Source organism: Xiphophorus maculatus, chromosome 12 (assembly GCF_002775205.1).
Source record: "Xiphophorus maculatus strain JP 163 A chromosome 12, X_maculatus-5.0-male, whole genome shotgun sequence".
Lineage (NCBI taxonomy): Eukaryota > Metazoa > Chordata > Actinopteri > Cyprinodontiformes > Poeciliidae > Xiphophorus > Xiphophorus maculatus.
In genome coordinates, this window is record NC_036454.1 from 8,891,957 (window position 1) to 8,917,822 (window position 25,866).

Genomic DNA, 25,866 nt, shown 5'->3' on the forward strand with positions numbered 1-25,866 from the left:
ATATCTTGACATAAACATTAGTTGTGAATCTAGTATATTAATTGATTTTGATGGTTGAAATAATAGTTCTATTGTGATTTTTAACTGATAAATTTGATGACGTTAACATTCATGATTAATCTCAAAAACTTTGTGGTTGATTCATGGTTGTTTGCTTAGAATTTTTTTTGTTTTTCAATTTAGGTAAAATTATTTATGTAAATTTAAATGATACAGGTTAGCAATATTTACTTGTTTTTTCTTCTTCTGGGGTTGTTTAATGGTTTTTACCATTAAACAACTTCTGGATCAACTGTAAGAGAAATGTCCTGACACTGATGAATAAATGAAGGATAATGATAACAAAACTGCTTGGTCCATCAATTTTCAAGTGGGAAAACTGCACAAATTAAAGAAGAACTACACAGTTTCTAAGAACAATGGGTTTGCCAGCAATAGAAGCTGCAGCAACATGAGGAGATAAAAAAGAAGCAATTATTTGATGGATATTTTAATTTTTAAATTTCCTTCTGGTTATATACAATGTCTTACAATCGGAGCAATGTCAGTAACAAGAAATAACTTTAAGCCCAAACGGGGATAGTGAGTCCATGTCAATAAGGTCTACTTATCATTTTTGTTTATTCTTCAGCAAAACTTGATACGCCACCTCTGCTGACTTAGACACAAAGGATTACTGTAAATGCACATACATTAGTTCAAAAATGGGGAAACAGCTTTATCAGCACAGATGTAAATTATTTTATTTTGCTTAACTCTATATTTTAATGCAGCATGTCATATTAAAAAGGACATACACTTGCAAACTCAGCTGTCACTTTTCTTTTTTAATGTGAGTGGACACCTAATATATACATCGGCACAAACCCCAAAAGACATAGTTGTCACTTGTGAGGGTACGGCAGTACCTAAAGACATAAAGATGATACTGAGCAGAATTTTCTTTGATGAGAGTTTTTTTTAACGGAACAAATGGAGAAATGGACATACCAAAGTTTTTACACTGGCCTCTCAAACGTTCAGTCTGTACAGTGTGGCTATATTAGCAAAAATATGCACATGAAAAATAATATTTTGAAATAGTGTTTGTAAAAACATCAACCATTTCATCCCTTTTGTAAGATTAAACCTTTGTAAAAGCAGAAAAAGGATGTGTGTCTGTTAGAGCAGATGTGTATAACATCAATGCCAATAGATATGTTTTAAAAAATATATAAAAAATTCCATTTTCAGGAAAATTGTGCCACTTCCTTTTAAGCTGGACTTATTTGCTATACAAATAAGTTCAGATAGAAGATAGTTTAAAATGGTGTACATAATAAAAACATATTGCAATAAACAAGCAAAAAAAAAGCATTAAATTACAGTGGCAAAATAAAGTTTTGAAAAATTGGAGTCTAGTCTAAAAGTAATCTATTTTCCCCTTATTTATCAAAGGTCACGTCAAGCAAGTATGTTTTTAGCCTTGGTTTAAAGGATTGCAGTGTTTTGGATATTATGCAGTTTTCAGAAGTTTGTTCCAGATTAGTGGAGCATAAAAACTGAATGCTGCTTCTTTGGTTCTGGTTCTGGGGATGCAGAGAAGACCAGAACCAGAAAACCTGAGAGGTTCTGGAAGATTGATACAATCACAACAGGTCTTTAATATATTTTGGTGCTAATTAGCCACTCAGTGATTTATAAACTATCAGAAGTATTTTAAAGTCAATTCTCTGAACTACAGGCAGCCAATGTAAGAAAATTATTAGATAATTTTACACGTGTACAATTACGCTCCTAGCAGACTTATCCTAAATGTGAAGCTACTTGCTGTATAATTCCTGCTCTTATTCACATCCTTCACAAGCACACTACCTAAACACACACTCACTGAATACACACGGACACAAAGATCACCCAGCAGGCACACCCATGGGGCTTGATCGGTAACCGGTCATACCCCATGGGTGTGCAGAGACCCCTTTAATGATGTCATTACTAATTCAATTTGACTAGGAAGAAGAAAATGGGAATAGAGAAATGTGCATGTGTGTATCTACATGCACTTGTGCATACGGTGTGTGGGGATGTGCGTGTATATATGTCAGAGAGTAGCTTCATGTTTAGGACAAGACATAAGCAAATTAGGAATTGATGCATCAGCTGTTTAATAAAGCAGCTCTAGAGTTTGACACGAACATGACTATAGTCAGATACGGCCTTTGTCTTTAGAAAGGGTGAGGTTTTAATTAAAGGAAACCCATTTCTCAAGAAATTAAAGGATATTAAATATTTGTTTTAAAAGATAATCAAAACATGTTAAACCATTTCATTTTATATTTTAACTCTGTAGTAGATGCTGCCTTTGTGATTCAGTTTCAGTGTAAATTGCAAAATGTAGATAGCATTGCGATCACCAACCTACAGTTCAGATGCCTGTGACATACAGTTTCTTATCATGTAGTTTTGATGGGTGGAGTGTGGGACTGAATTTAGAGCAACTGGTCCTACATGCAGTAAAAAAGTACCGTTAACGAAAGTGCTACATCAGAGTTTGAAGAAACAAAGCAGACATCAATCAATTTGATGCTTGTTCCTGAAGGTTATACACATTTTCCTGTCAACAAAGGTGGAAGAGCATATCAGTGTTAAAACTCAAGGAAGGACAGTTTTTAGAGAGGTGAGACGATACACTGTCGCTGTACCTGAATACAAAAGAGACAGAGAAGAAGTCGTTTGAAATAGGCAGGTCAAGGAAAACGGAAAAATGTCTAAAATCTGTCATTTTTTCTACAGCTACATTTGTTGACTGTGTAATTTCAAGAAATCAAACTGCATTAACGTTTAATGGCAGATTTTTATGGCCATTACGGTGTACATGAACCACGGTTTGGTACAAACCCAGGTTATAAGGTCACGGTTCTGTAAGAGTGCAACACAACAGATAAAGGGACAAAGGTATTTTCTTCTTTTCTCTCTCTTTTTAGGGAAACAAAATCCTCCCAAAACTAAAGCCATTTTAATAATTGTATCTAATTTGAATCAAATATTGCCCTGCAAACAAGACAAGTTCTTCATGTCATAAAAAAATATCAATAAAAGTAACAAGCAACATTTGAGTTAATTTTACCTTAACTTGCCATAAAAGGTAAAGTAAAGCAAAAATTAATAATTTGATAGGAAAACTCTAAGTGGTGCATGATTGGGCTACTGGTGAATCTGTGTCTACAGGAATAACTAAATAATTGGTATATTATACTGAGTTAATTGGTAGTTACAAGATATTACAGAACTCAAAATTAAAAGACATAATGGCTTGCCATAATTCCACCACGGGCATCCTACTGCAATTACGGTGTCATTTGAAGCTTAAACATTTTGTGCAATGCTGATTAAAAACAAACAGGTGGATGTTTAAACTGGTAAGGACTGCTTCTCAAAATCTCTTTGTAAAGTTATATAGCTTCAGTAAGTAAATTGTGTACAAAATTATTTTTTTTACATATTCCAAAATTATTTAATTAAAACACACTTATTTGTTTTGCTGAAAAGCTACTCTTAAGTTAGCTTTGTCTTATTTTAAGTGTACAAAGATATTTGCACTAGAAACTAGACAAAACTACTTGGTAAGATTTTACGTTTTTGAAGTTAAGAAAAGGTCATTAGCAGAATAAGGCCTAATTCTGTCCTGTCTGCTAAGCCACAAACTCTGTGTGATGTATTTCCTCATCTGGCCATTCTCTCTTTAAAAATGTCAAATTGCAGTCTATTTTTTCTTTGACTCTTCTGCAAACATTGACAATAGTAAACCTCATTCTAAGCATGGCGCCAAGCACACAGCAGTCATTCTTAAAATCTTATTATATGACAGACTTTGTGAATGAACAATAAAAAGTGGTTGAACTTCAGTCGAAGTGAAAAAAAAAAAGGAAAACAGTTACAACTCAAGCACCTAGCTGTTTAGCATCTTTCCACATTCAATTTCATGACACGCAGTCCTAAAAGGGAAGGCATTCATATATACTGATGTGTGGCTGTCCATCTAAATTCACTTGTCCTTTTTTATTTCCCCTGGTTCTCAGATCCATCTTCTCGTCCCCCTTCTCCTCTCCTCATTGATCAATTTGTCATCTTCTCACCACCTCATCCTATCTTCCCTCCGTTCACCTCTCCGGCTTTGCGTGAGGTCAGGATAATGGTACTAATTTGCGTGTATGCGTGCGCTCGTCCCCTATCTGTCCCCTACTGGCAGTGACACTGCTGACCTGCGCATACTGCTGTGTCAACAGCAGCAGCTCATACTCAGATCACAGATGACAAAAACCTCAAGGGGCTTTAACAAGATAGTTTACACTTACAGAGAATGTGACAAGAAGGAAGTTAATATCCATGCTGTACTTTGCTGTTGCTTATCTTGCTGTCAAGGATGAATGCGTTAAGCTGAGAAACAAGAGGTGGATGTGGGGAATCAGCACCAGTTTATTGCAGCGCAGTGACAGGTTTAGCCAGTCATTTTCATATGTTCATTATCTGGGAGGGACGCTGTGCTACTCCCTGCGCCAACATTTATCTACTGTGAGTAATTACACAAAAGGTTAGCTGATGGAGGTGATTTGAAACCAAATGAAAATCTCATCTCCTTCAGATTATTGATTACAATTTGTTAATTCCAAAAGCAGAGAAAGTTGTTTTGTGTCTCGTAGGAGGTATTTTCTTTAACTGAGGAAAAGAATAAAGTGTGTAGAGCAAAAACTAAACATGTGAAGTTGGTTGTAATAGTTAAAAAGAATAGATTCCTATTACAATCATTACTTATTTCCTAGTTTTTTTTTTCTTTTTTCATCACAGCAGCCAAAAATCATGAAGAGATTCATGTAGTTCTATGAAAGTGCAGATTTTCCGTTAGTGTGGTTAATCTTCAGTATTATGCCTCAGTGTTTAAAAGTTAAAAGACTAATGTAGTGTGTCCCATTTCAGCTGCTACCAGCAGTTCGACTGGATTTTAAGATTAGTTACATCCAGAGGCGTCGTTCTCTCAAAAACATTTGCAGAATTCATTTGGACATGCTGGCTTTTATGACATCAAATAAAACAAGATGAATGCAGTTAAAGGTCTCATTTATTTTGGTCAGTATGTTGTTTTATTTGTCGAAGTAAAACGATAAAATTACAGCCCTGCTCTTATGTTTTTTTTTCATGAGCATATTATAGCCTACACTTTTTTTTAATGCATCAACTCACGTGGTTATGACTGCACTTATATGTCACGATTTGCATTAAATTGTGACAAACTGAGTTTCATTTATCCCATACCCTCATCTTCCTTTCCTGTCCAGATCCAATCAGGTACCATCTGTCTCTTCTTTTTTATTATTTTTTTTCTTTTCAGTTTTCCACATAAAAAGATGCATCATCTTGTGCCATGAAACAACTTGAAATCTGATGATCGAGCTTTATCCTTAATCTTTTATAAATAAATTAGAGAATGTATTTTGCTTTGTATTTTCCATTCATCTTTGTGATAATATTTAGTCTTAACCACTTAGTGTCAAAAGACCCAAGTGGTACAGTAAGCATTTTGTCTTTAAGGTGCTTCCCCAGAATTTTCACTTTTGCATAAATCTTTTGAATATTTGTTTTATTTTTGGACTGAATTCATTTTTAGGTACATTTAAAAAATATTTTTTAGCTCATTGTGCTGAAATCTTTTGGAAAATTGTTTGGTTTTTTTTAAATTGTGCTCTAAAACACCAAAACACTTTTTCATGTGCTGGAAATCTGTAGTGATTGTAGTTTTGACACATTTTTAAAAACTGCACAAGAACAGATTAGCAGATGCCAATTTGTGTATATTATAGAAAAATAATCAACCTTTCAAGTTTTTCTTAAAAAAATAATCAAGAAAAAATATTTTGCATGTTAAAACTGTCTATGAGGTTAAAAGGTGTCTGAGAATTCTCAGATATTTATTTTATGTTAAAAAAGTCACTCTGGAAAGTCTTTTTTTTAATGTCCAATGGACTCAAGTAAAATTGAGCACAAATAATCACTTTTGCAGTTTTAACTCAAATATTTCTTACTTTTTATTTTCTTTTGCACTGAAACTGGCCATTAAAAGGTTAAAATGAATATTTGTTGTGCATAGTAAGGACTGAATTTAATTATGGCAGTCTTGTTCACCATTTTTGAAAAACCCTGTATATTGATCCATAATATTACTATAGTACTCTTTTAAATGACTTTTTGTATTTACTATAGTTAGATTAGGTGACTATGTTTAAAGATGGATGAAACAAAATCTGAAAATACAAAACTTTGAGTCAACTTGTGTTGTTTAGCAAATACATTATGTTGCTATACTGTTGCTTTTAATGCACAAATATTCAGAACAGGCACTCCAAACACATACTGTAACACCACCTCTGGATATGTTGGAAATTGTTGATTAAAGTCCTGTTACTGATGGGCAACAAATATGAAATAAGATTTGCCTCATTCTATTGATTTACAAAATACCCTTTACTTGTATTAACTCCAAGGGAGATGTCTGGGAATATTATGCCCAATAAATGCAAACCTGCTGCCAGCAGCTGTCTTGCTTTGCTTCGCATGAAAACAAGAAACCGCTGACGACGTGCGCACTAAGAAGTTAGAGTCCAGGAATTCTCAGTAAGCTAAAAAGCCTCTCTGCTCAAGCAAAGAAGCAGGTAAAGTTGAAGCAAATACAGAAATGTGACGGTGTGTAAGAGATCATGGACCCTATAGGAACATGCAGTTACAGGATTTAAGATAGAACTGCAGAGAACAATTTAGAAAATTTCAGAACAATTTCATGAGCCACATCTTTATTATATCTTTTGGTCTAATCCAAAATATTTCAAAATAAAAGATAAAAAGGTGAAAGGTTATAAGTTGGCATCCTCAACGGGCTGTTGATGTTTTTTCTCTTTTGTGACTACAGCCAAAGAGCATCATATATGTCTGTGTGGGTCTACTTGTGTATGTTTTTCTGGGAAATAGAAGAGATGTCAGCTAAGATAGGAAAATCTTTTCACAAAAGTTTTATTCTTGCAGACAGTATGTATTCCAGCACAACCTCATGTTGATGATCTGCATGTTTATGGAGGCACGAAAGACACATTTACTCCGGTATTAACTAGCTCTTTCAAGGAACTGGCTTAGTTTTCCACAACTTGAGTCACCTCATTGTGTCAGTGTAGCTGTTGGTATTTCGTTCTTCCTCTCTTTAATCTGACTTTTTGAGCCGGATCCCAGCACAGTGAGATGGTTTAAATGCACAAATCATATTATTTATCTCAGTATCTCTAAAAGCAGATACCCTAATTTCACCAAATTAATTTGTTTTAAATAAAATGCTTTACAGAGGAAGCTGTATGTGTTAACACTTTCTAATCCCAATCAACTGATTGGCACCAGCAGAGCTGAAAAATAGAAATCAGACACAATTTGGGGAGACTGCAGCTTTATACCTTTTATGATGAGTCATAATTTCATGTGTGACAATTTCCACTGTGAATAATTCCAGGCAAAGTGTAACTTCATCTCTTCAACCCAACATGTAACAGTTACAAAGTGGGATTTTCAAATAAAAGTCAAGACCGTGGACTTACAAGGCAGCTGAGTACTTTCTCCTCTCCTCTTCATGCTTTGTATATCCAACACTAAGATGAGCATAGGAAGTGCACTGCTGAATATTTTGTAGGGAACGTAAATATAGTGTTTCTGTCATTAACATGTTACCGCCAACTTTTCAGTTTTATCTTTTGAAAAAGGAGATTTTCAGTCTTAACTGAGTCAGTTGAAATTTGACAGATTTAAGTCGCGACTTTACAGACTAACATTTCTCTAAATAGTTAAATAAGATATTTTAAAGATAAGCAAGTTTCTTCCTAGTTCACTGTAATTTTAGAAAATATTGAAAATTGCCACAATCTCTGCAGACACTTCCAACATAAATCACTGGGCCTGAAGTTGTTTTTTTCAGTGAAATAAATGTCATTTTCCAGACAATGTTATTTTTTATAATTTGCCAGGTATCTCTTACATTACTCAAAATTTATAAAACTGTCAAAAAGAAGCAAAAGTAGTCACTGGTAATTATTAAGACACATCTGACAGAATTAGAAAGACTCCCCCTGGTGATTTTAAGGGTTTTGGTGGCTCTTCTGTCAAAACAAAAGTAACAGTAATCCCTTCTGCTGCAAAAATAAATAAGATTACACGTGTACAAATTTGTGCTGTAATTTTATCTTTAACAATGAGTATTTTTTAATATACAGGTATGAAATATAGTGCAGAATAAACACTAACTAAACTTATTAGTAGTTTTCACATCCAATTTGCACAGTCCACTGCTTTCACTTTCTTTCTGTTCATCATCCACTAGCATAACCAACTGGTTATTAGTCAGCTTTTCTGTTAAGGGAGACATTGTCTTCTTAAGAAATACTGTATGTCACCTGATTCTCTGTCCTTTGACTGAACCATCCCAGAGAGTGTTTGTAGTGTTTATTTCTGATGATGGGAAGTAAACAAAGGTGCTCCTTAAAAGGCACTAGGTTCAAACCCAAATCCTGCATTCGAAATTAGCCGCTATTTGGTTAATCGGTGGGTCATCTTTTAGATCTCTGGAAGAGGTTGTGCTAGACTTCCTAAGTGTCTGTTATTTTGACAGATGGCATAAAAAATAATCTTTTTTTTACCCACCAGTTTTTAAATGATCATGACAATCAATAGAAATTTGAGTGTATACTTATTACTTTGTTTAATAAGTATTCAATAAACTGAACAGAAAATTCACATTGTACCGCCACACATCAAGTTGATATAATTTTTTCTCCACAATGACAAAAACCACTGAGGGTAACTACATATAAGCTTTGAAATTAAAAAAACTGCACTTAATTTATGAGCTTTTCATCTGTGGTGGCCTTGATGTATATGATTTTGCAACTTCCTCCTGGGTTGCATAGACTTGAATTGCACATCTGCTTGTGCTAAATCAAATTTCTCAGGGTTTGATGTTGATCCGGAGGATGAATATGCACCCTGCTACACTAGAAACTGGAAATGCAAGCACCACTTCAAGCCAAAGTGTTGAAATCAGGGAACATTTCTCCAATTGCAGTCAGAAGTAAGCAAGGCTTTCTGAATGAGGGAACCTCCTTATCTCACTTTGATCCAGCAGTGGTTCAGCTTCACCAAACGCGAGACCATCTCAGAGATGACAGATGAGAATGTTTTTAAATCATTTAGTTAAAGGGTAAAGCTGAGGTAATTCTTTTCCTCAGCTTCCTTGCTGACAGTCATGTACAAAAGGAGCAGATATGACAATTCACACCCACCCATTCACGAGGAACTCTCTTCAAATCAAAAACAATCTCAAACGTGGTACAATAGGACCCTGTAGTGCAAAAAGGCCTTGAGTTTTTATAAAAAAAAATAGTCTTTAAATAATTTAACAATCAGAGATTTTTCCAAAAGAGAAAATCTGTTGTCACACGGTAAATGGTAATGAATTTACTCTGAATAAAGCTTTTAAACGTCACGCCAGAAAAACGTCAAAGTGACAAAACATTTGATACTTGGACAAAAACAATAAAACTATTTTTAAAATTAAAAACAACTTCAGTTTAAATGCTCTGACTACACCTTTAGGCGTGTTACATTTTTTTTGTTTCAAAGTTTCTACAGGATAAATGACTGAATGTAATGACAGAATCATATATCACATTATTGACACATCTTATTGATAAATTTAATCCAGTTGTGTTAATAGCAGGCGGTATTTAATTGTACTGTTTTTTCTTTACCAGGTGTGATCTTGAAGACAAACAAAAACAACCACTTACTGACATATCACATCCAAACAATCCACTTACAAACAGAAAGCAGATATTACATTCTCAGCGAATGACTTCCTTCCATTTTCACCAAGCTGTTATTGATTGTTCCTTAAATGCTAGTACTACTGTCGGCTTGTACCAGGAAATTGGCATCATATTGAAACTGTCACAGCAAGGGTGTGTTTCATTTTAGGCCCAGAGGGCATACGGAGTGATGCACAGGAGGAATCAATTTTCAGCTGCAGGTATTGACTGGTTTCTGTGAAAGTGTTAAAGGTATTTCTGCCTCATCAATTAGTAAAGTAGATTGTAGTTAGTCTGCTTGGCAGAGTGGCTTAGATATAAAGCTTTTTTCTTACATCAGGGATACTTCCGAGAGATGGAGACAATGTTTTTCAACAATTTTTTTGTTAGAGTTGTTAAGACAAAAGTCTGGATCAAAGAAATTGTAAAATTATAAAGACATTTAGCTGGTTGAGTACCATTTTCAAGTCACTTTTTCTAAGTCAATTCAAGTCTAAAGTCTTTTGTTCCAAATCAAAGTAAAATATATGTCATGCAAAAGGTTCTTAACGGAAATTAGCAACTATTTAGTCAATTATGAGGCAATTTTCTTTTTGTTCAGAAAATTCTGTTTAACACATAGAGAGAGTGGTATTGTTTTTACTTCTACCAGCAGACACAAAACCATTGTATTACCTATTACACAATTTTAAGCTGACATTTAAAACTCAAAAACCACAACATTTGACAGTTGACTGGTACACTCCTCCACCAAACATTTTAGGTTGACTGCCAATTTGCTACATGTTGTTTTGTGTATTAAACAGAAAGTTGGCAATTTAGAAAGTCATGGGATTGAAACTAAAGGGGTGCTGCTCTTAATAAGGCGATGCTTTTATAAGAGTACATTTGGCATGCTATGAGAATAGAGTAGCAGGTATGTTAGACAGCAGATTGCAGGCTAGCTAACCCAGACAATACTTACGCTAGCTAACCAGCTAATATTAGCTTTTTATCGTTGCCTTACAAAGTGTGTAGTAAAATATTTTGAGTAATATGCATTCTTACTTTAAAAATAGTTTTTTTACTCGGATGGAGTTTATTATATTTTTTACTATAGTCTTTCACAACTGTGAACATCTGTTCTTTTAAGTTGACCTTGACTTTAAATTCATCGCTACTAGTGCCTGAAGTCAAACTGCATTTGTGATTTTCCTAAATTTCTAGCTGAAAAAAATATTTATAGATAACAGTCACTGGTCCTGCATTTTTTTTTATTTTTTTGCCTTTTTTAAATCACAGAGTTTTGATGGTCTTAAGAAAGAGTTTCTTGAATATTTATAATATTTCTTTAATATTAAACTGTTGAGATGTGAAAAGTGTATTAATTTGACTTCCCATACACATCCCTCCTGAAAATGTCCTGTGGACAATGTAGTTTATTTTTACCAAAGGTTACAGCGAGTGACACCGACATTGTGTACCGGCAGGTTAATGAGAAGTGAAGAAGCAAAAGAAAAGAAGGGATGGGTATAATTTAGAAGTGCCAGTGAGGACTGACCTTCTTCTAGTAGGGCCAGTAAAGCACTATACCTGAACAATGTTTTGTGTGAGCCCACTTATTCCTGAAAATAACAACAAAACAACATAAACAACAAAAAGACTGTTACCCATAACATTTGTGCTTCAAAATAATGTTGACTAAAAACAAGCTGAATATTTTTGTTCATGTGTTGTTAAATGTAAAAAGGAAGTCAGATTATGGAAAGTCAACATCGCTTCTCATTCAATTTGTGCCTCAATATGCAGGGTTCACAGAGGACGTAGTTGTGGAGTAAGAATATTACAGATCTATGAATAAACTGAGAACACGTACCTTAACCACATCCACATCTGTGGAGGCGCAGGTGATCGGCTCGTCCACCTCCCTCACCTGCCCATCTGTTTCCACTGTAACCACTTTAATGGGCACTGCTACACGTCTACCTGTAAGAATGGCTGTGTTCACCACCTCTGTGTCCTACAGGAGAAAAGATGAACACAATTTTAACATACTATTTAATCCAGAGTCATTTCTACCTCATCTTACTTCATTTACAGAATTTTTGTTTATTGTAGCTGTAAATTACTGATACCAAATAATATTCCCAAAACAATTTTGTCAAACTATAGTTTTGACAAACGTGAAGCCTAATTATATGTTTAACTTTCCTTTGTGGCAAACTGCATGACACATTTCCAAAAACTGCAATCTATTTCCAGTTAAAATTCAGCATCAAGTGGGTGGGCAGCAAGGCATGATTGATGAGGATGACAAATCCAGAAGAGGAGACATGAATGAACAAGTGACATGGAGCAGGGGAGAGGTTTAAAGGAAGAGAAAATCTGAGGGAGGGGGGAGAGAAATGATTATAAACCTCACAATTATTGTAATCAGCATGATTACATTTGATTAGATCCTTACAACAAAAATAGCACAAACAAACGGGCGCATACATGCAACTCAGAACACCGTGTGCCAGTGTCGATCTTGATTATTTGGCATTGCATCTCCAAGGGGGCCTTCATTCCCGCCAACACAAACGCCAGTCTGATTACAGGGTATTTTGCTTGTCCTGTTTCTCTGGATAGTATACATAAATCAATGTGTGTGCGTGTGCGTTTGCAAGTGTGCATCACATTTTACATCAGAGGAATGAGAAACATAAAATGACAGAGAAAGGTGCTATTCAGAATGGGAAATTATAAAGAGTTACAAAAATACCACATTGATTGCAAGAGCAAAAAAAAAGAAATTAATTGGTTCATTGTTAACAATTTGAACAGGAAGATGTGCTGACTCATCAGAATCAATGCCTCCCTGTTATTGTTGGTGTCACAATAATACATCATGAAGTCCAGAGTCTCATCTTTTCTTTCTTAATATCTCCCGTGTCACTTAGAACGGGGTTAGGCCTCAGTGAAGTCAGCATGATGCTGTCAGTTCCTGTTTTTGCATCTGGTGGAGTTGAGTGTCTATCCAAATATCTGTGTTCAGAATCACTAGGATGTAGTCAATATTTGTTTCATTCAGTCTTAATTTCGGGAAAAACTTTACACGTAGGAGACAGTCAAAACAAATCCCAAGAACCAAGAGAAGAAAAAGAAAAGTCTGGCATTTGGAGTAGTTTCAGTTATAAAGTGAGGAGCATTCTACTAAATTAGATGGACAGCTTTAATTCCATTTGATAAAGAAGGTTTTGACTACAAATTTGAAATTAATTAAATGTCCTAAGTTTATTTCAAAAAGAATTGTTTAAATGATCATGTGCAACAGTTGGCTTTGCAGGAACTACAGTAGATGATTCACCAGAGACTTTTGCTTCTACATTTATCAGCTGCTGTATTCGGCTCTCTCTGCTGGTACATAGTGGCATTATCCTCTGAGAGTTTGGTCCATATTGACATAAAAGTATCGTACATCTAGGAGACAAATGTCCTGCTCCACTACATTGCAAATCTGATTGGAACTTGTTGACATGATCCATGGAAGTAGCCATCAGAAGGGAACACTGTGGTCATAAAGGGATGAACATGATAAATGATCTGATTTTCTGTAGCGCTTTTTGTGTCACAGTGACCACTCAAAGTGCTTTACATTAGAGCTACGTTTATCTAGTCAGTCTCATCAACGTGCACAAATTTTTATGCTAATACACAGATTAGTAGACAACTTGGGGTTAAGAGCCTTGCTCAGGGGCACATCGACATGTAACGGGAGGAAGCTGGAATCGACCCACAACTTTCTGACTCACTCACTACTCTACCTACTGAGCAGCGGTCATCCCATGATCAACTGCAAAATGTTATGTGTAGAAAAACTGTTCTTCACATTCTGCCAATGACATGCGGTTTTAGTAGGAGCAAAGACACAAAGACACCATTTCAGGGCACAGCAAAAAAAGTCTAGAAAAAATAAAAACACGACAAAGTCAGCAGTGAATACACACTCTCCCTTGACACACACGCAAAAGTTTAAGCACATGTGACCAGTAACAACCTGTCTAATGCCCGATCCTTCTCTGCCACACACACAGCTCTGTGACCTTTTCATAATGAGATCTCTCGCTCGTTCTCTCTCAAACAGACATACACACACACTTTCTTTATCAGTAATTCTTAGTTTTCTCTCCGCTTCATACACTCTGCTCAGTCTTGCTTGAAATCAAAATTAAAGTGCTGTCCAAACATGGGTACACTTCTATTGGTTGCTGTTGAGAAAGAGGTGAGAAGGAGGAGCGGAAGAAAGGACAGAGAGGCTTTAATTGGTGTATAAAGATTAAAGATGGAGCAGAGCTGAGGAGGACAAAAGAACCAGGAAATATAGACACAGGGAAGAAATAATTACATCATTTCGAAGATTTTTTTCCAATTAAGTTGAAATGAGTAGAGGAGATAACTATTTAAACAGACATGTACGCATTTATTTTTATGTATTTAATTGTTTCTATTTTTAAGCCTGTACATGTTAAAACACCAGCAAAAAGAGATTAGAGTGCATTTTCACATTTTCTTGCTTTACTTTTTACTGTCAATGAAAGAGAAATGTATCTCCTTTTAGAGCATTGGTTGTCTCAGTTGGATATTTTAAACTTTTCTGAACAGTTTAAAGAAATACCTAAGAGTAGAAGTTTTCTCACTTATTGTAGTGATTTCCATATTGATCTGCTCTGACAGGAATATTTTCTTGTAGAAATTTTCTAAAAGTAATACGCCTGTGTATCACATAATATTTTTCCCTTGGGGAAACACTTTAACACTTTAACCAACTTTAACCCTGCCTCTCACCAAGTAATTGCTGTTTATGGACACCAGCTCTCCTGCCACCCTGCAATAGTAAACAGGTGAAGACAGTGGATGGATGGGATTTTAAACACCACTGAAAAAGAAAATCAAAATTCTTTCTTAGGTTTCAAGTATAATTTATGTATTTTGTTTGTGTCATGAAACAAAATGTTAAGCAAAATGTGACATTAGCAGCATCATGCTAGTCCATAGAAATTTTGATTATGAATTTTACACTGAAATATTTGCAAGGGACTTAATTTTGATGCAAACCCCTAAGCTTGGATAATAAAGGTTTTTAAAAAGTGAAGAAAAAACAAATAATAAAAATAATATTCTATATCCTCAACAGAAAGGTAAACATATAATCAAACAGTACTCTTATTTTATTCATATATTTGAATTTATTTATAAATCAATAATTTTTTTTTATTATAAACATAATTTCTGACTAATTAAAGTGTATTTTATTGGAATGGTATTTTTGTACAAAAAGTAAAATAACTTCTTTGCAACTTTATCTTGAAATTGAAAATTTAATTTACTGAGCAAATATGCAGACGTGCTCAACCAAGAGTCTGAGTTTTTGACCAAATGTAAATAGAAGACAGAACTGAAATTAACATTTGACTTTACTTAGTAATTATGAAAATTACAGCATGTAGATTTGCTGTTGCGCACTCACTCTGGCTAATGGTGACAGCCAGACATTAACCTATGACAGCTGCCTCGTTTGAATTTCCCCCAATCTTTCAGCATGGGGTTGAAAAAAACCACATGCTTATGGGACATTTATTATTATAAGACATTTTAAGTTCCTTATTAACCCCAAATGATCATTGACCTCATAGAACACACACACACACACACACACGCGCCCCCCCCCCCCCCCACACACACACATATATATATGTTGGGGTGGGCGTGTGTGTGAGTGTGTGTGGTATATTCGGTATAAAGCAATGCATTTTTGCCCGAGTTTATGTTTTTTCTGCACACCTGTGCGTTTGGGTGCAACATGCAGGAGATTTTGCAAAACGGAGGATACCAGAAAGGGAAGCACACAAATGTTTGTGTGGGGGTGGTTGTGTGTGTGTTCATTTAAAATGAATTGACAAAAATGTGTGTAATACAGGAAAAGTCTAGAAAACGTTGTTCTGCCCTGTGATGTTTACTCATGCATGTTTCTGCTGTATAAGGTGTGTGTGCAACTCGAAGTGAAGCAACTAGAGCGAGACCACTATGTGTGTGCACGCACGCACACACATAAAAGGGTTGACACTGTGAAAAAAATGTAGCCTTTTGCTTTTCTGCAAAATTAGATTTCATGTTAGTACAGGAGCATGTAAGCACTTTTCTTTCTTTTCCTTTTTATTTTTCCATTAGGCTATCAGCAAATTTCTCCCTTCTCTTTCTCTTTTGAACACTTGCACAGACACACACACACATTCAGAGATTTTTTTTTCAGTCAAAATGGCAGTAGTGACATCAGCTCTGTGGTTTTGTTTCTTGTAAAGGCACAGAGACATTAGGACGCTTCCTCTCTCTCTCTCTTTTTCTCTCTCGCCCTCGATCTCTCACATACACGCACACACTCAGGGATGTGTATCTGCCTTATCTACTTTTCTGTTCATTCCTTAAACTGTCAGGTTTCTCATTTGGAGGAAATTGCTTGGAACATATACAACTCAGAATCTTCCTTTGTTCACACTGTGACCTTTTCACTACAGTCTAATAAGCCAAGCAATGGGACCCTGGCCACACAAAGTCTACTGCTACCTCTGCTGCTGTATAACGCAAGTAAAATAAAGTGATTTGAGAAGAAAGGAAAACAAGACCAATTATTCCCCAACAGAGAAGCAAAGACTGTCTTTCAGAGAATTTGGAATACCTGTCATCCAGAAGGAAACAGCTTTTGCAACATAAATTTATGGAAGCCATAGTCCTAAGTATAATGCATTTAGAATATGCACTGCTTCTTTCATGTTACAATAAAGGAGTTTATTGTATTTTATTTTATTGTATTTTAGAATGCAACAGACTAATACAAGGTTGTGCATAACTATTAGGTGAAAGTGAAAGATTGTTTTCAAAAACATTTTATGGATAAACATCGGAAATGTTTGCATTTGTTTTCAGCTCACCTAAACATAAGGCAGTGTCTCTTATAAAACACGATCCTACATTTTGAATGATTAGTCCATCTAAACCCAATTGCAAAATATGACAATTAACATAGACTGGCAACATTAATAGGAGAAGCGGTAGAGCGTGGTTACTCATGGTCCAATGGTGACTCTAGAAGAGTTGCAGATATTCAAGGCTCAGGTGGGAAAATCATCTTCATAGTACAACTATTTATCATGCACTCCAGAAATCTGACCTGTATGGAAAAGTAAGGAAAAAAAGCCATTGGCAAATTAAAACATTAGGAAGTCCTGTTTGTGGTTTGCCACAAGTCATGTAGGGAAATATTAAATACCAAGTTGTAGCTCTAATCGGTTTGCCATCAATATAAAAAACTGGATGTGGAGAAAAAAAAAATAACACTGAATATCCCTAGAACGTAACATCTCCATGGTAACACATGGTGGCGGGAGTATCATGCCCGCCACCATGTGGCCACCAATGATACATTGGAAGATGGATGGAGCTAAATTTGGGGTAAATCTCACAGAAAACCTGGAGCAGTTGTTTACTTTTAAGCAGGGTAGCAGCTCTTAAACCACTGACAAAAAATATAAAGGTTTTAGACCAGAGCATAATCCCGCATTAGAATGGCCCAGTCAAAGCACAGACAGATATCTGACCATTAATCTGAGGGAAAACCGATGTCTATACATACTATAAATGTATTCTGGCTGAACCTAAGATGTTTTGTAAACAAAAGTGAGGCAAAATTTAATAGGCAAAGCATAAAACCACAGTAAACAACAAAGTATGTGGCTGTATGAGAAAATCTGAAGACGTTCAGATTTGTCACTGCATATGACAGACTATGGAGCCCTAAATGCAGCAACACACTAATGCATACAATGTTGATGTGTTTCCCCACAGTAAGAGAACTCTGCTTCAAGTTAAAAACATCATTTTACTAGCCTTTGTAATACAAGTACTATACATACCTTGTAAAAACTAGAACCACAAACGGCTGTAAAAATGCACTAAACTCTCTACATCTATTGACAGACGTAGCAATTAAGTAATTAGGCAAACTGCTAATGGAGAAATTGACTCTTTTACCACTTTTAGCAGGAAATTAACAAATTGCCTGCAGGAAGAGAAGAGTGATTTGATCCAGACACAACCTTTGATTCATTATGTAATAATTGTTTAGAAAACATTTCTCTTTAGTGAATGTTTGCCTTATTGAATGGGAGCAATCATCTCATCATTTAATATGGAAGTTTAACTTATTCCAGTTTAAAAATATGTTAGAGAGCACCACACTCGTCATGGATTATGGTTTCTTATGCTTAAGGATTCTTTCTCCACAGTTCTACTCACCAATTTCATTCCAATTAAAAGCTAACACCACTAAAACACGTTTTAATCTAAAAAATAATTATTTAAAAAACATATCTTTAATCATGTAGTTTTATAAATTAAGAAATGAATCTACATCTTGAACCGAAAGATCATAGCAGAATACTTGTGACTTGAACTGATATTGTAATGACAGGCCAGTGAAACAAGTCAGTTTTGTTCACTAAAATAAGTAGTCATCAATATCCATTTAATCCCCCCTATCCATTACTTCAAATACAGTAAAAATCATGTGTCTATTGCCAGAGGTTGCTTCAGATGGTCTGGCTAGAAATGTGGGGGAAAAAAAAAATGTATTAAGCAAGGGCGTAGGTTTGGTCTAAGTTTTGGTGGGACCTTACAACTTACTGACCAACCAACCCCCACCCCCGCAACGACCATTTTTGACCAGTGGGGGGGGAAACCACATTGGCTTAATAACCCCCTCCCATCCTCCCTATGTGAAAAAGTATTACATAATTAACAGACCTATTCTACCTCACATTCAGTGCTGACCTTACTAAACACCGGACTTTACAACAAATGCGTTGCGTGATAGATATCTAACTTATGGGTCCACTCACTGTACTTACAGCCGAGGTAGCGAAATAACTTCTAATGTCTGTCGTCCTTTTCTTTTTTGGTGGCGACATGGTCTCGGAGACTCATAATAAATGTCAAACTCAGAAGGAGACGCGTTCACTTTCAGCACCATGGACCAAGCTTCCGTTCCGCGTGTGGCCAGCTGGCCGCCGCCTGTTGCAGCTAATCAAAGAACGTAGATCCACGTTCTTTGAGCCAATAGCAGCATGGGTCATCATAGTTCGTAACAGCGAATTTTAAAATGAATGCTACCACTGCGTAGTATATTGAAATATTAAACTAATCAATGTAGATTTTCGTTTATTTATTTTGTTTTTGTTAAAAATACATATGTTTTTTTTTTTTATTAATATGGCAAAAATTGGTCGGGACTATTTTATATTCCTTGAATATTGGTCGTGACATGTCACGACCGTCCATACCCAAACCTACGCCCATGTTATTAAGTAAGATGCAAGAAAAAGAAGACGTGCAGAAAAATAGAATCTAAATGAATAGAAATGTATTTCTTTCCTAATTATTAACAAGAAAAAAGTTTTATACTGTGAACTTTTGAAAATGTCTCTCAAGTTCTCTTTAAGTCTTTTACTTTCTTTGAAAGCAACCATTTGCTTCTTTTTAGAGTTCTGCCATTTTATCCCATAAACCATGACACAGGAACCCCCTGAGGAACTTAAGCAAAAATTAGTCAAACGCTTCTCCTACTGTCTACCTTTCTCTTTCAGCACTACATTTCAATTATTACATTCCTGAAAACTGTTTGCTTGTAGATTATCTGCTGCATATGTCCTGATTTCCAGTGCCTATTTGCATTTCTTTTATTTAAATCCCCATATAGTTGCTGCAAACTGTATTATTTAAGGTCTACTGGCACTCCAGAGCTTGCTTATTTCACCTCAGATGAGGCTGCTGAATTTGCATTTATTGTGTTTGCATTGCCAACACACCTCAAGGCGATCAGCAGCACCAAACCATAAAAGGAATCATAAAATGAGACAGATTGCAGCAAGGCGAAGAGAGTGAAAGAAAGATGTGAACAAGAAGTATAATAGGGTTTGATATTGAAAAGGAAGTGAAAGCTGACAGGATAAGTAAAGAGAAAGATATAAAAAAAAGCCAAGTGCAAATATTTAAGACAAGATTGAAAGAGGTTAAATGAGAGAAAGAGAAAAGGTAAAATAAAGGTTGGGGAGTGACAGAAACAGATGATGGTGCTGACACTTGGGCGTGCTGCCTAGACTAGAAAGACGTTTTGTGTGCGTGTGCATGTGTGTGTATGATTTGTCAGGGATAAATGGCTATTATCACTATGACAATGTTAATTACAGCCAGACTATTAGGCTCTAGGAGTGCTGCCTCATTTATTTGGTTGTAGAGTTGTGTGTAGATGTGTGCATTTCTCAATGTATGTCTATGCAGATTGTCTTTTGTTGAGTGTTCCTGCAAGTGGGGGTGTGTTTTTGTGTGAAAACGAAAAAAATCTCATCTATGTTAGACAGAATGATTACTCAGAATAAAGTGGCGGTGAAATGTTGAAATATTTATTGTGATTTATGTGACTTCCGACTTATTGTGTAAACTGAGTAGGAGACATTTCGGCTTTTCCACTTGAGTTATTTTTGGACCACGCTTTCAAAGTCAAAAATTATTAGTAAACATGAAGAGGAAATACTATCCCAACTCATCTTAAAAACATTTTTAAAATCAGGAACGCAAATAAAGTAGAATAATAAGTAGGGTTCCCTATATGGGATCAGATTTTAGTTTAATAATGATGTGGCTTTATTTTGGAACCATAACAAAGCAGAAAAACCACATGAACTTCTTTGGATATTCTTTAAATGATTCTAATACAGTGCATCTAAATGTAATTGAATTGTGTTTATTGAATGTTTCACCTACTAGTAAAACAACTTAGACAGAGTCCAGTACCTCACTTTCTTATTGCACTTTTCTCCGAGTCCATTTCTGGTGACTCAAGTGTATTCTTAGCCTCTTCACCTCTGCGACCAATTTCAGGCCGTCTCTTCCTGCTCCACCTGCCTGTCGGACATGACACTAATTGGAGCTCCTAATGAAGTACTAACAAGTCTGTGGGGTATCTGAGAGTCAATTGCTCCATTCCTGGGTCAATCAGGACACACCTAACCTTTGTCATTCCTTTGCGAATACAAACAGGGCAAGCAAAGGTTGCATCCGCACAAGTAACACTCAAACAGCCTTCACACCCACAAAGTGCTATCAGGCCTAATGTTTTTCTTGGAGACAGCTGAGATTAGCATGTGTCAATGCTGCACACAAGTAATTACAGGCAATTTGCAGGAGTGTGTTAAGACTTTTATGCAACATGGTCAAGGAAGATACAGGTCAAACAACGTTACTATTACACACTTCTCTTTGTTTGTTTAACCATATAGGATCCTATTTAGGAGAGGAGCTTTTGTCTTTTAAAATGGCTGGGTTGTAATAAAAGGGCTAAAAAAGAAAATGCAGTTTAGGAAAGGTTATACGTTTGATGAACTGTAAATACAGCGCCTTGCAAAAGTATTCATTGCCCTGGAAGTTTTTAATATTTTATGATGATTCAACCACAAATGTAATTTTTTTATGTGACAGGGACATAAATAATTGCAAAGTAAAAGGAAAATATTCACAGTTTTCAAATCTGCCATCAGAAGTCACCTACTCTTTAGGCAGATTCCTTAATCTTTCTGTAAAATTACAGTTCTGTAAAGACCTCAAGGGTTTGCCAGGGAACATTCAGGAAAAGAAATGCCAAAAGAACAACAAAGAACGCTACATAAAGGTCAGGCATAACCTTTTGGAAAAGTTTAAAGCGGAGTTTTTGTTAAGAACCAATTCGCCAAGCTCTGAAAACTTATAAATGAGTCATTTTTAATTTGTTTACAACAGAAGAAATATGGCAAACGTTCACTTGTTATGGCAATACTTTACAGTTCTAACACATAAAAATCTTGTAGTGTGACATAGATCTGTATTCAGATCATTTTGGTCAATAATTTATGAAGCCAACTTTTTCTGCAATCACAGCTCCAAATGTTTTGGTGTATGTATCTACCAGTATTACACAGCTACAGATTGAAATGCTTGGCTATTCATTGCAAAAATGCTTGAGATCAGTCAGATTTAATGGAAAACATCTGTTGGTAGTTATTTTTTTATCCAAGCGTATTTATAATTGTTTTTAACTCTGGACTCAAAAAGAGTCACTCACATACTTTCATCTTAACCATTCCATTTTAGTTCTGGCTTGATTTTTAATGTTGGTATTCAGCTGGAAGGATCCTCAAAGCATGATACTGCCACCACCAGTGGGTTTGGTTTTCCATCTGACCTTTCAGACATTTGATGGCACTTCTTTTATTACTTGTTGCAAACTGAAAGCAAGACCTGTTGCTTTCTTCATGCCACTCTTCTATAAATAAAGGATGCTGGCTGTTGATTAATCTCCAACAAACCTTTGAGTATTCACAGAATTACACATATGTAGACTATATTTATTTTGTAGCATTGCATTGTACAGTATTTAGGGGTATGAGGAGAAGTCGGAATACAAATTGTTGCCACAGTTTTCAGTTTTTTAATTCAAATATCATTTATCCTCTCTTTACACTACACAACCATCCATTACGTATCACATCAAATGGGGTGCAAATAGTTTAAGATGGTACATTACCACATTTACAGAGAGCATGCTTTTAAAGAAATTTCAATCCATTTTAAAGAGGAAATGTCTGGACTCCCTACCATGAGTTGTCTCACTGACAAATATCATAGAAATATAACTTAACAAATAACTTAACACGGCTGACATTTTGCTTTCCTTTTCATAAATTAACAAGATGAGAAAGCACAGAGAGATGGAAGAGAAGGTTGAGACAGAAATAGATGGAGAAAGATGAAAGTGGGAAGTGAAGAGTGAAACAGAGAAAGAAAAGTGAGAGAAGCAACAAAAGCAGAAATTAAATGGGGGTTAGGTACTACAAAATGAGAGTAATTTAGAATAATCAAACAGAGAGGGAAGAATAAAAAGATAGAGAAAAAGAGAGGAGGGATGGAGACAGTTGGTAGATATGAAAGCTAACAGGCCACCCAACCATGCACACACACATGGCGTGCATTAATTTTAGTAACTGGGTTTATGCCAGACCCAGACATTTTACCCAACTCTATACTTAAAAATCAATACACACCTTAGTCCTGTACCTAAGGTTCCTCTTATGGGAACAAAGCTTCGGACCTCCTAAGGAACATTGGGTCCTCAAAATGCAAGTATCTGATGAAAAAATTGGTCGCACAAGGTTAGAAATGCTAAAACACACAAACTTGTGTAATATCCTTGGGAGAATTGTACTTTCAATTTCCAGAGACCTAATTTAATTAGAACTGCCCTGCTCTTGTCTCCTCTACCACCGTTTACATTTGTCTGTGTCTCTTTTTTCTCTTCCTCTTTGCTTCTGTTCACTTGAAGGACTGACACTCATCCACTGGATCTCTCTTTGTTTTCCATCATTGCCTCTTTCAATTTAGAAAAGCTTGTTTAATATAATACAGTAAATATTCAAATGATTACAAACCCTAGTTTATTTCTTCACTGTCACAGTTTTTTCATGGCCTAGACTATAATTAGATGGAAAAACACTCATAGCATTTTGTAAAACAGTCGTGAAAAGAGTTCTGCATCTCATTTGGAAAGCATAACAGGTCAGAGAAGTTGCTGGATGGTGCAGTGCAAAAGACTTATTCATTCATTTATGCATACATTTCAATTTGATCCCAGTTATAAAATGGTGCAGTTAAGCTGTCAAGGGAAACTCATCAGACTGTATTGAGTGAATCCTTCTTTGTGAACAAGCACATGGAGTCAATGGATAACTGATTGCATCAAGCTTATTTACTCAACTTAATTTTGTATCTTTTATATAAAAAATGTTTTATAATGTTAACATTTTATTGTGACAAAAAAGTAAGAACAGAATTCAAGGGGAAAATACTTTTTCACATTATTGTCATTGATGTTGAATTTTAAAAAAATGACAGGCACAGACAAAACCACAAAAACATTGATTTTGTTTCCACCAGCTTGAATAAAAAGTACTAATATGATTGCTTGTGTTTTGCTGTTTGATCAGGCTGTTCATTTGCCTCCCGTGGTCTCTTTTAAACAGTCTTGTTGTATTCCTTTTCTCCCCTTTAAAATCTTGCTTTCTGCTTCTGAAAAATGGTAATTTTAGTTTGTTCTCTGTGATAAATCTTAGTTTTCCATCTCTTCTCTCTTTTCCCCAGGCCCTCATTTTGTTTTGTCACTGCTTCCCCTTCTTGTAAAATTTCATTATTTTAATTTAGTAATGTTATTTATTTATTTTGGTATCTGAATAATTAAAGTTGAAAAATAGGAGGTCTAAAAATGTCTAGCGATAATCCAGAGTTAGGAGTCGGGTAATTTGCTCTTCTCTTCTTTTAGACTGCACCACACCTCTATCTGCTCTGATACTGCTGCTTTAGTGGTCCATGAAGAACCAGTTGTCAGACTGAGCATTTCCCAAATGTCATTATGTAACTAAGTATGAAGGAGTTTGTTTTAGATTTGGTTCAGGAGAGAAAAATCAAATCAGTCAATCATGGTAAAATTGGGAGCTTTGACTATCCTTCTGTTTCTCATTTTCTTTGAAAGTTTTTCTCTGCAGCCGTGGAGAAATCTTAGACTTCCTACATTACTTTATCTTAAAGCAGATAATTCAGACTTTTTCACACTTCCTCAACAAGGAAGATTTAAACAAATAATAATTGTAGCTTCTGAATCTTTGAATTTGAATAACCCTTGGTTTGGTGCAGTATGTTTGGCTACTGGTGAGTTTTATGCTGAAAACTAGATTAAATATGGTAGCATAGTAGATGTGTAAACAAGTACTTACATTACCCTTTTGATTTTTTTTAAGTGTTCAAAAGGTTAGTAGAAAATTGAAACAATAAAAACAAACATTTTTAAATGAATCATCTCAAATCTAAACAGGAAATAAATTCTGTAGAATTCCATCTTACTTGGAATCTTGTGATTTGACAGTTTATTTAGTTTGGGGAATTATTTTTATTTATTTTTTTTAATAAATAGTTGTTGAACAAATTTGTTTCAAAGTCTTTCATTGATATGTTTAAGTGGTTTTGTATTGTTTTAAAGCTATCTTGCAATGTCAACATTGAGTTAAGTCAACGTACCATCATGCAAACTTCTGTAAATGGAAACAGAAAAAAATTTGCCTTTTGCAATAAAGACATTAAGTTACAATTAACATGCTGGAGGTAAGCAAGCAGGGGAATCCTGGTAAATGTTTATGAATAATGATAGCACTTTCTGAATATATGATATGTTAGAACTGTAAAAGATAAACACAGAAAGATGCTTAGAGTGTAGAAAAAGCTTGAGATGTGAGAAAAAGAAATAAAGGAATAGATGAAAGAAGGTGTAAACTTTACGCCTCTTAATTAGTTGGGTATGTGTATCAGCATGGTTTCATTAACAGATATTTGATTTTTCAGTTTCTTTTTCTGCACTTACTAACCTTTTTCTACACAACCAATCAGAAGAAGGAAATTAAGAAGCCACTTAGCAAAACTGCTCTGCTAAAAGATATGAAAATGCACTCATACACAGGCATCTTTAAGAAACAAAGATAAACAAGTGTCCTAATTAAGAATTAATTACATAGTAAAGCCTCAGAGAGAGGTGAAACTCTTTGGAGAAATGAAGGAGGATGAAGATAGAGGATGAAGATGAGACAAGGGCAAACGGAGTAGCAACAGGACGGGTGGGAATTTAAAAAAAGAGGAGCGGGCGTGAGGTTAGGGAATACGCAGGCAGAAGGGAAGAGAGAAAAGTCCTTAAAGCTGAAAAAAAAACAACTAATGAGAAACTGGAAGAATACTGAAATGCTGGAGTTCCACAAAGCCATACAATGACTATCAGGCACAAGCAAGACAATAAAAAGATTTAACAGATATTTTTAGTTTTTACATTCTTCTAGCATGAGCAACAAAATAACAAATC

At 35.4% G+C, this 25,866-nt stretch overlaps 1 protein-coding gene across 1 annotated transcript in view; it reads right to left on the reverse strand.

Annotated features, from left to right (window-relative positions):
• The window catches only part of LOC102217012 (transmembrane protein 132C-like), a 224,800-nt gene that overhangs the window by 25,255 nt on the left and 173,679 nt on the right, over window positions 1–25,866 (reverse strand). Inside the window, exon 6 of the mRNA XM_005801012.3 lies at window positions 11,725–11,868. Within this exon, the coding sequence (XP_005801069.3) occupies window positions 11,725–11,868 (144 nt within the window). The remainder of the gene's footprint in view (window positions 1–11,724; window positions 11,869–25,866) is intronic.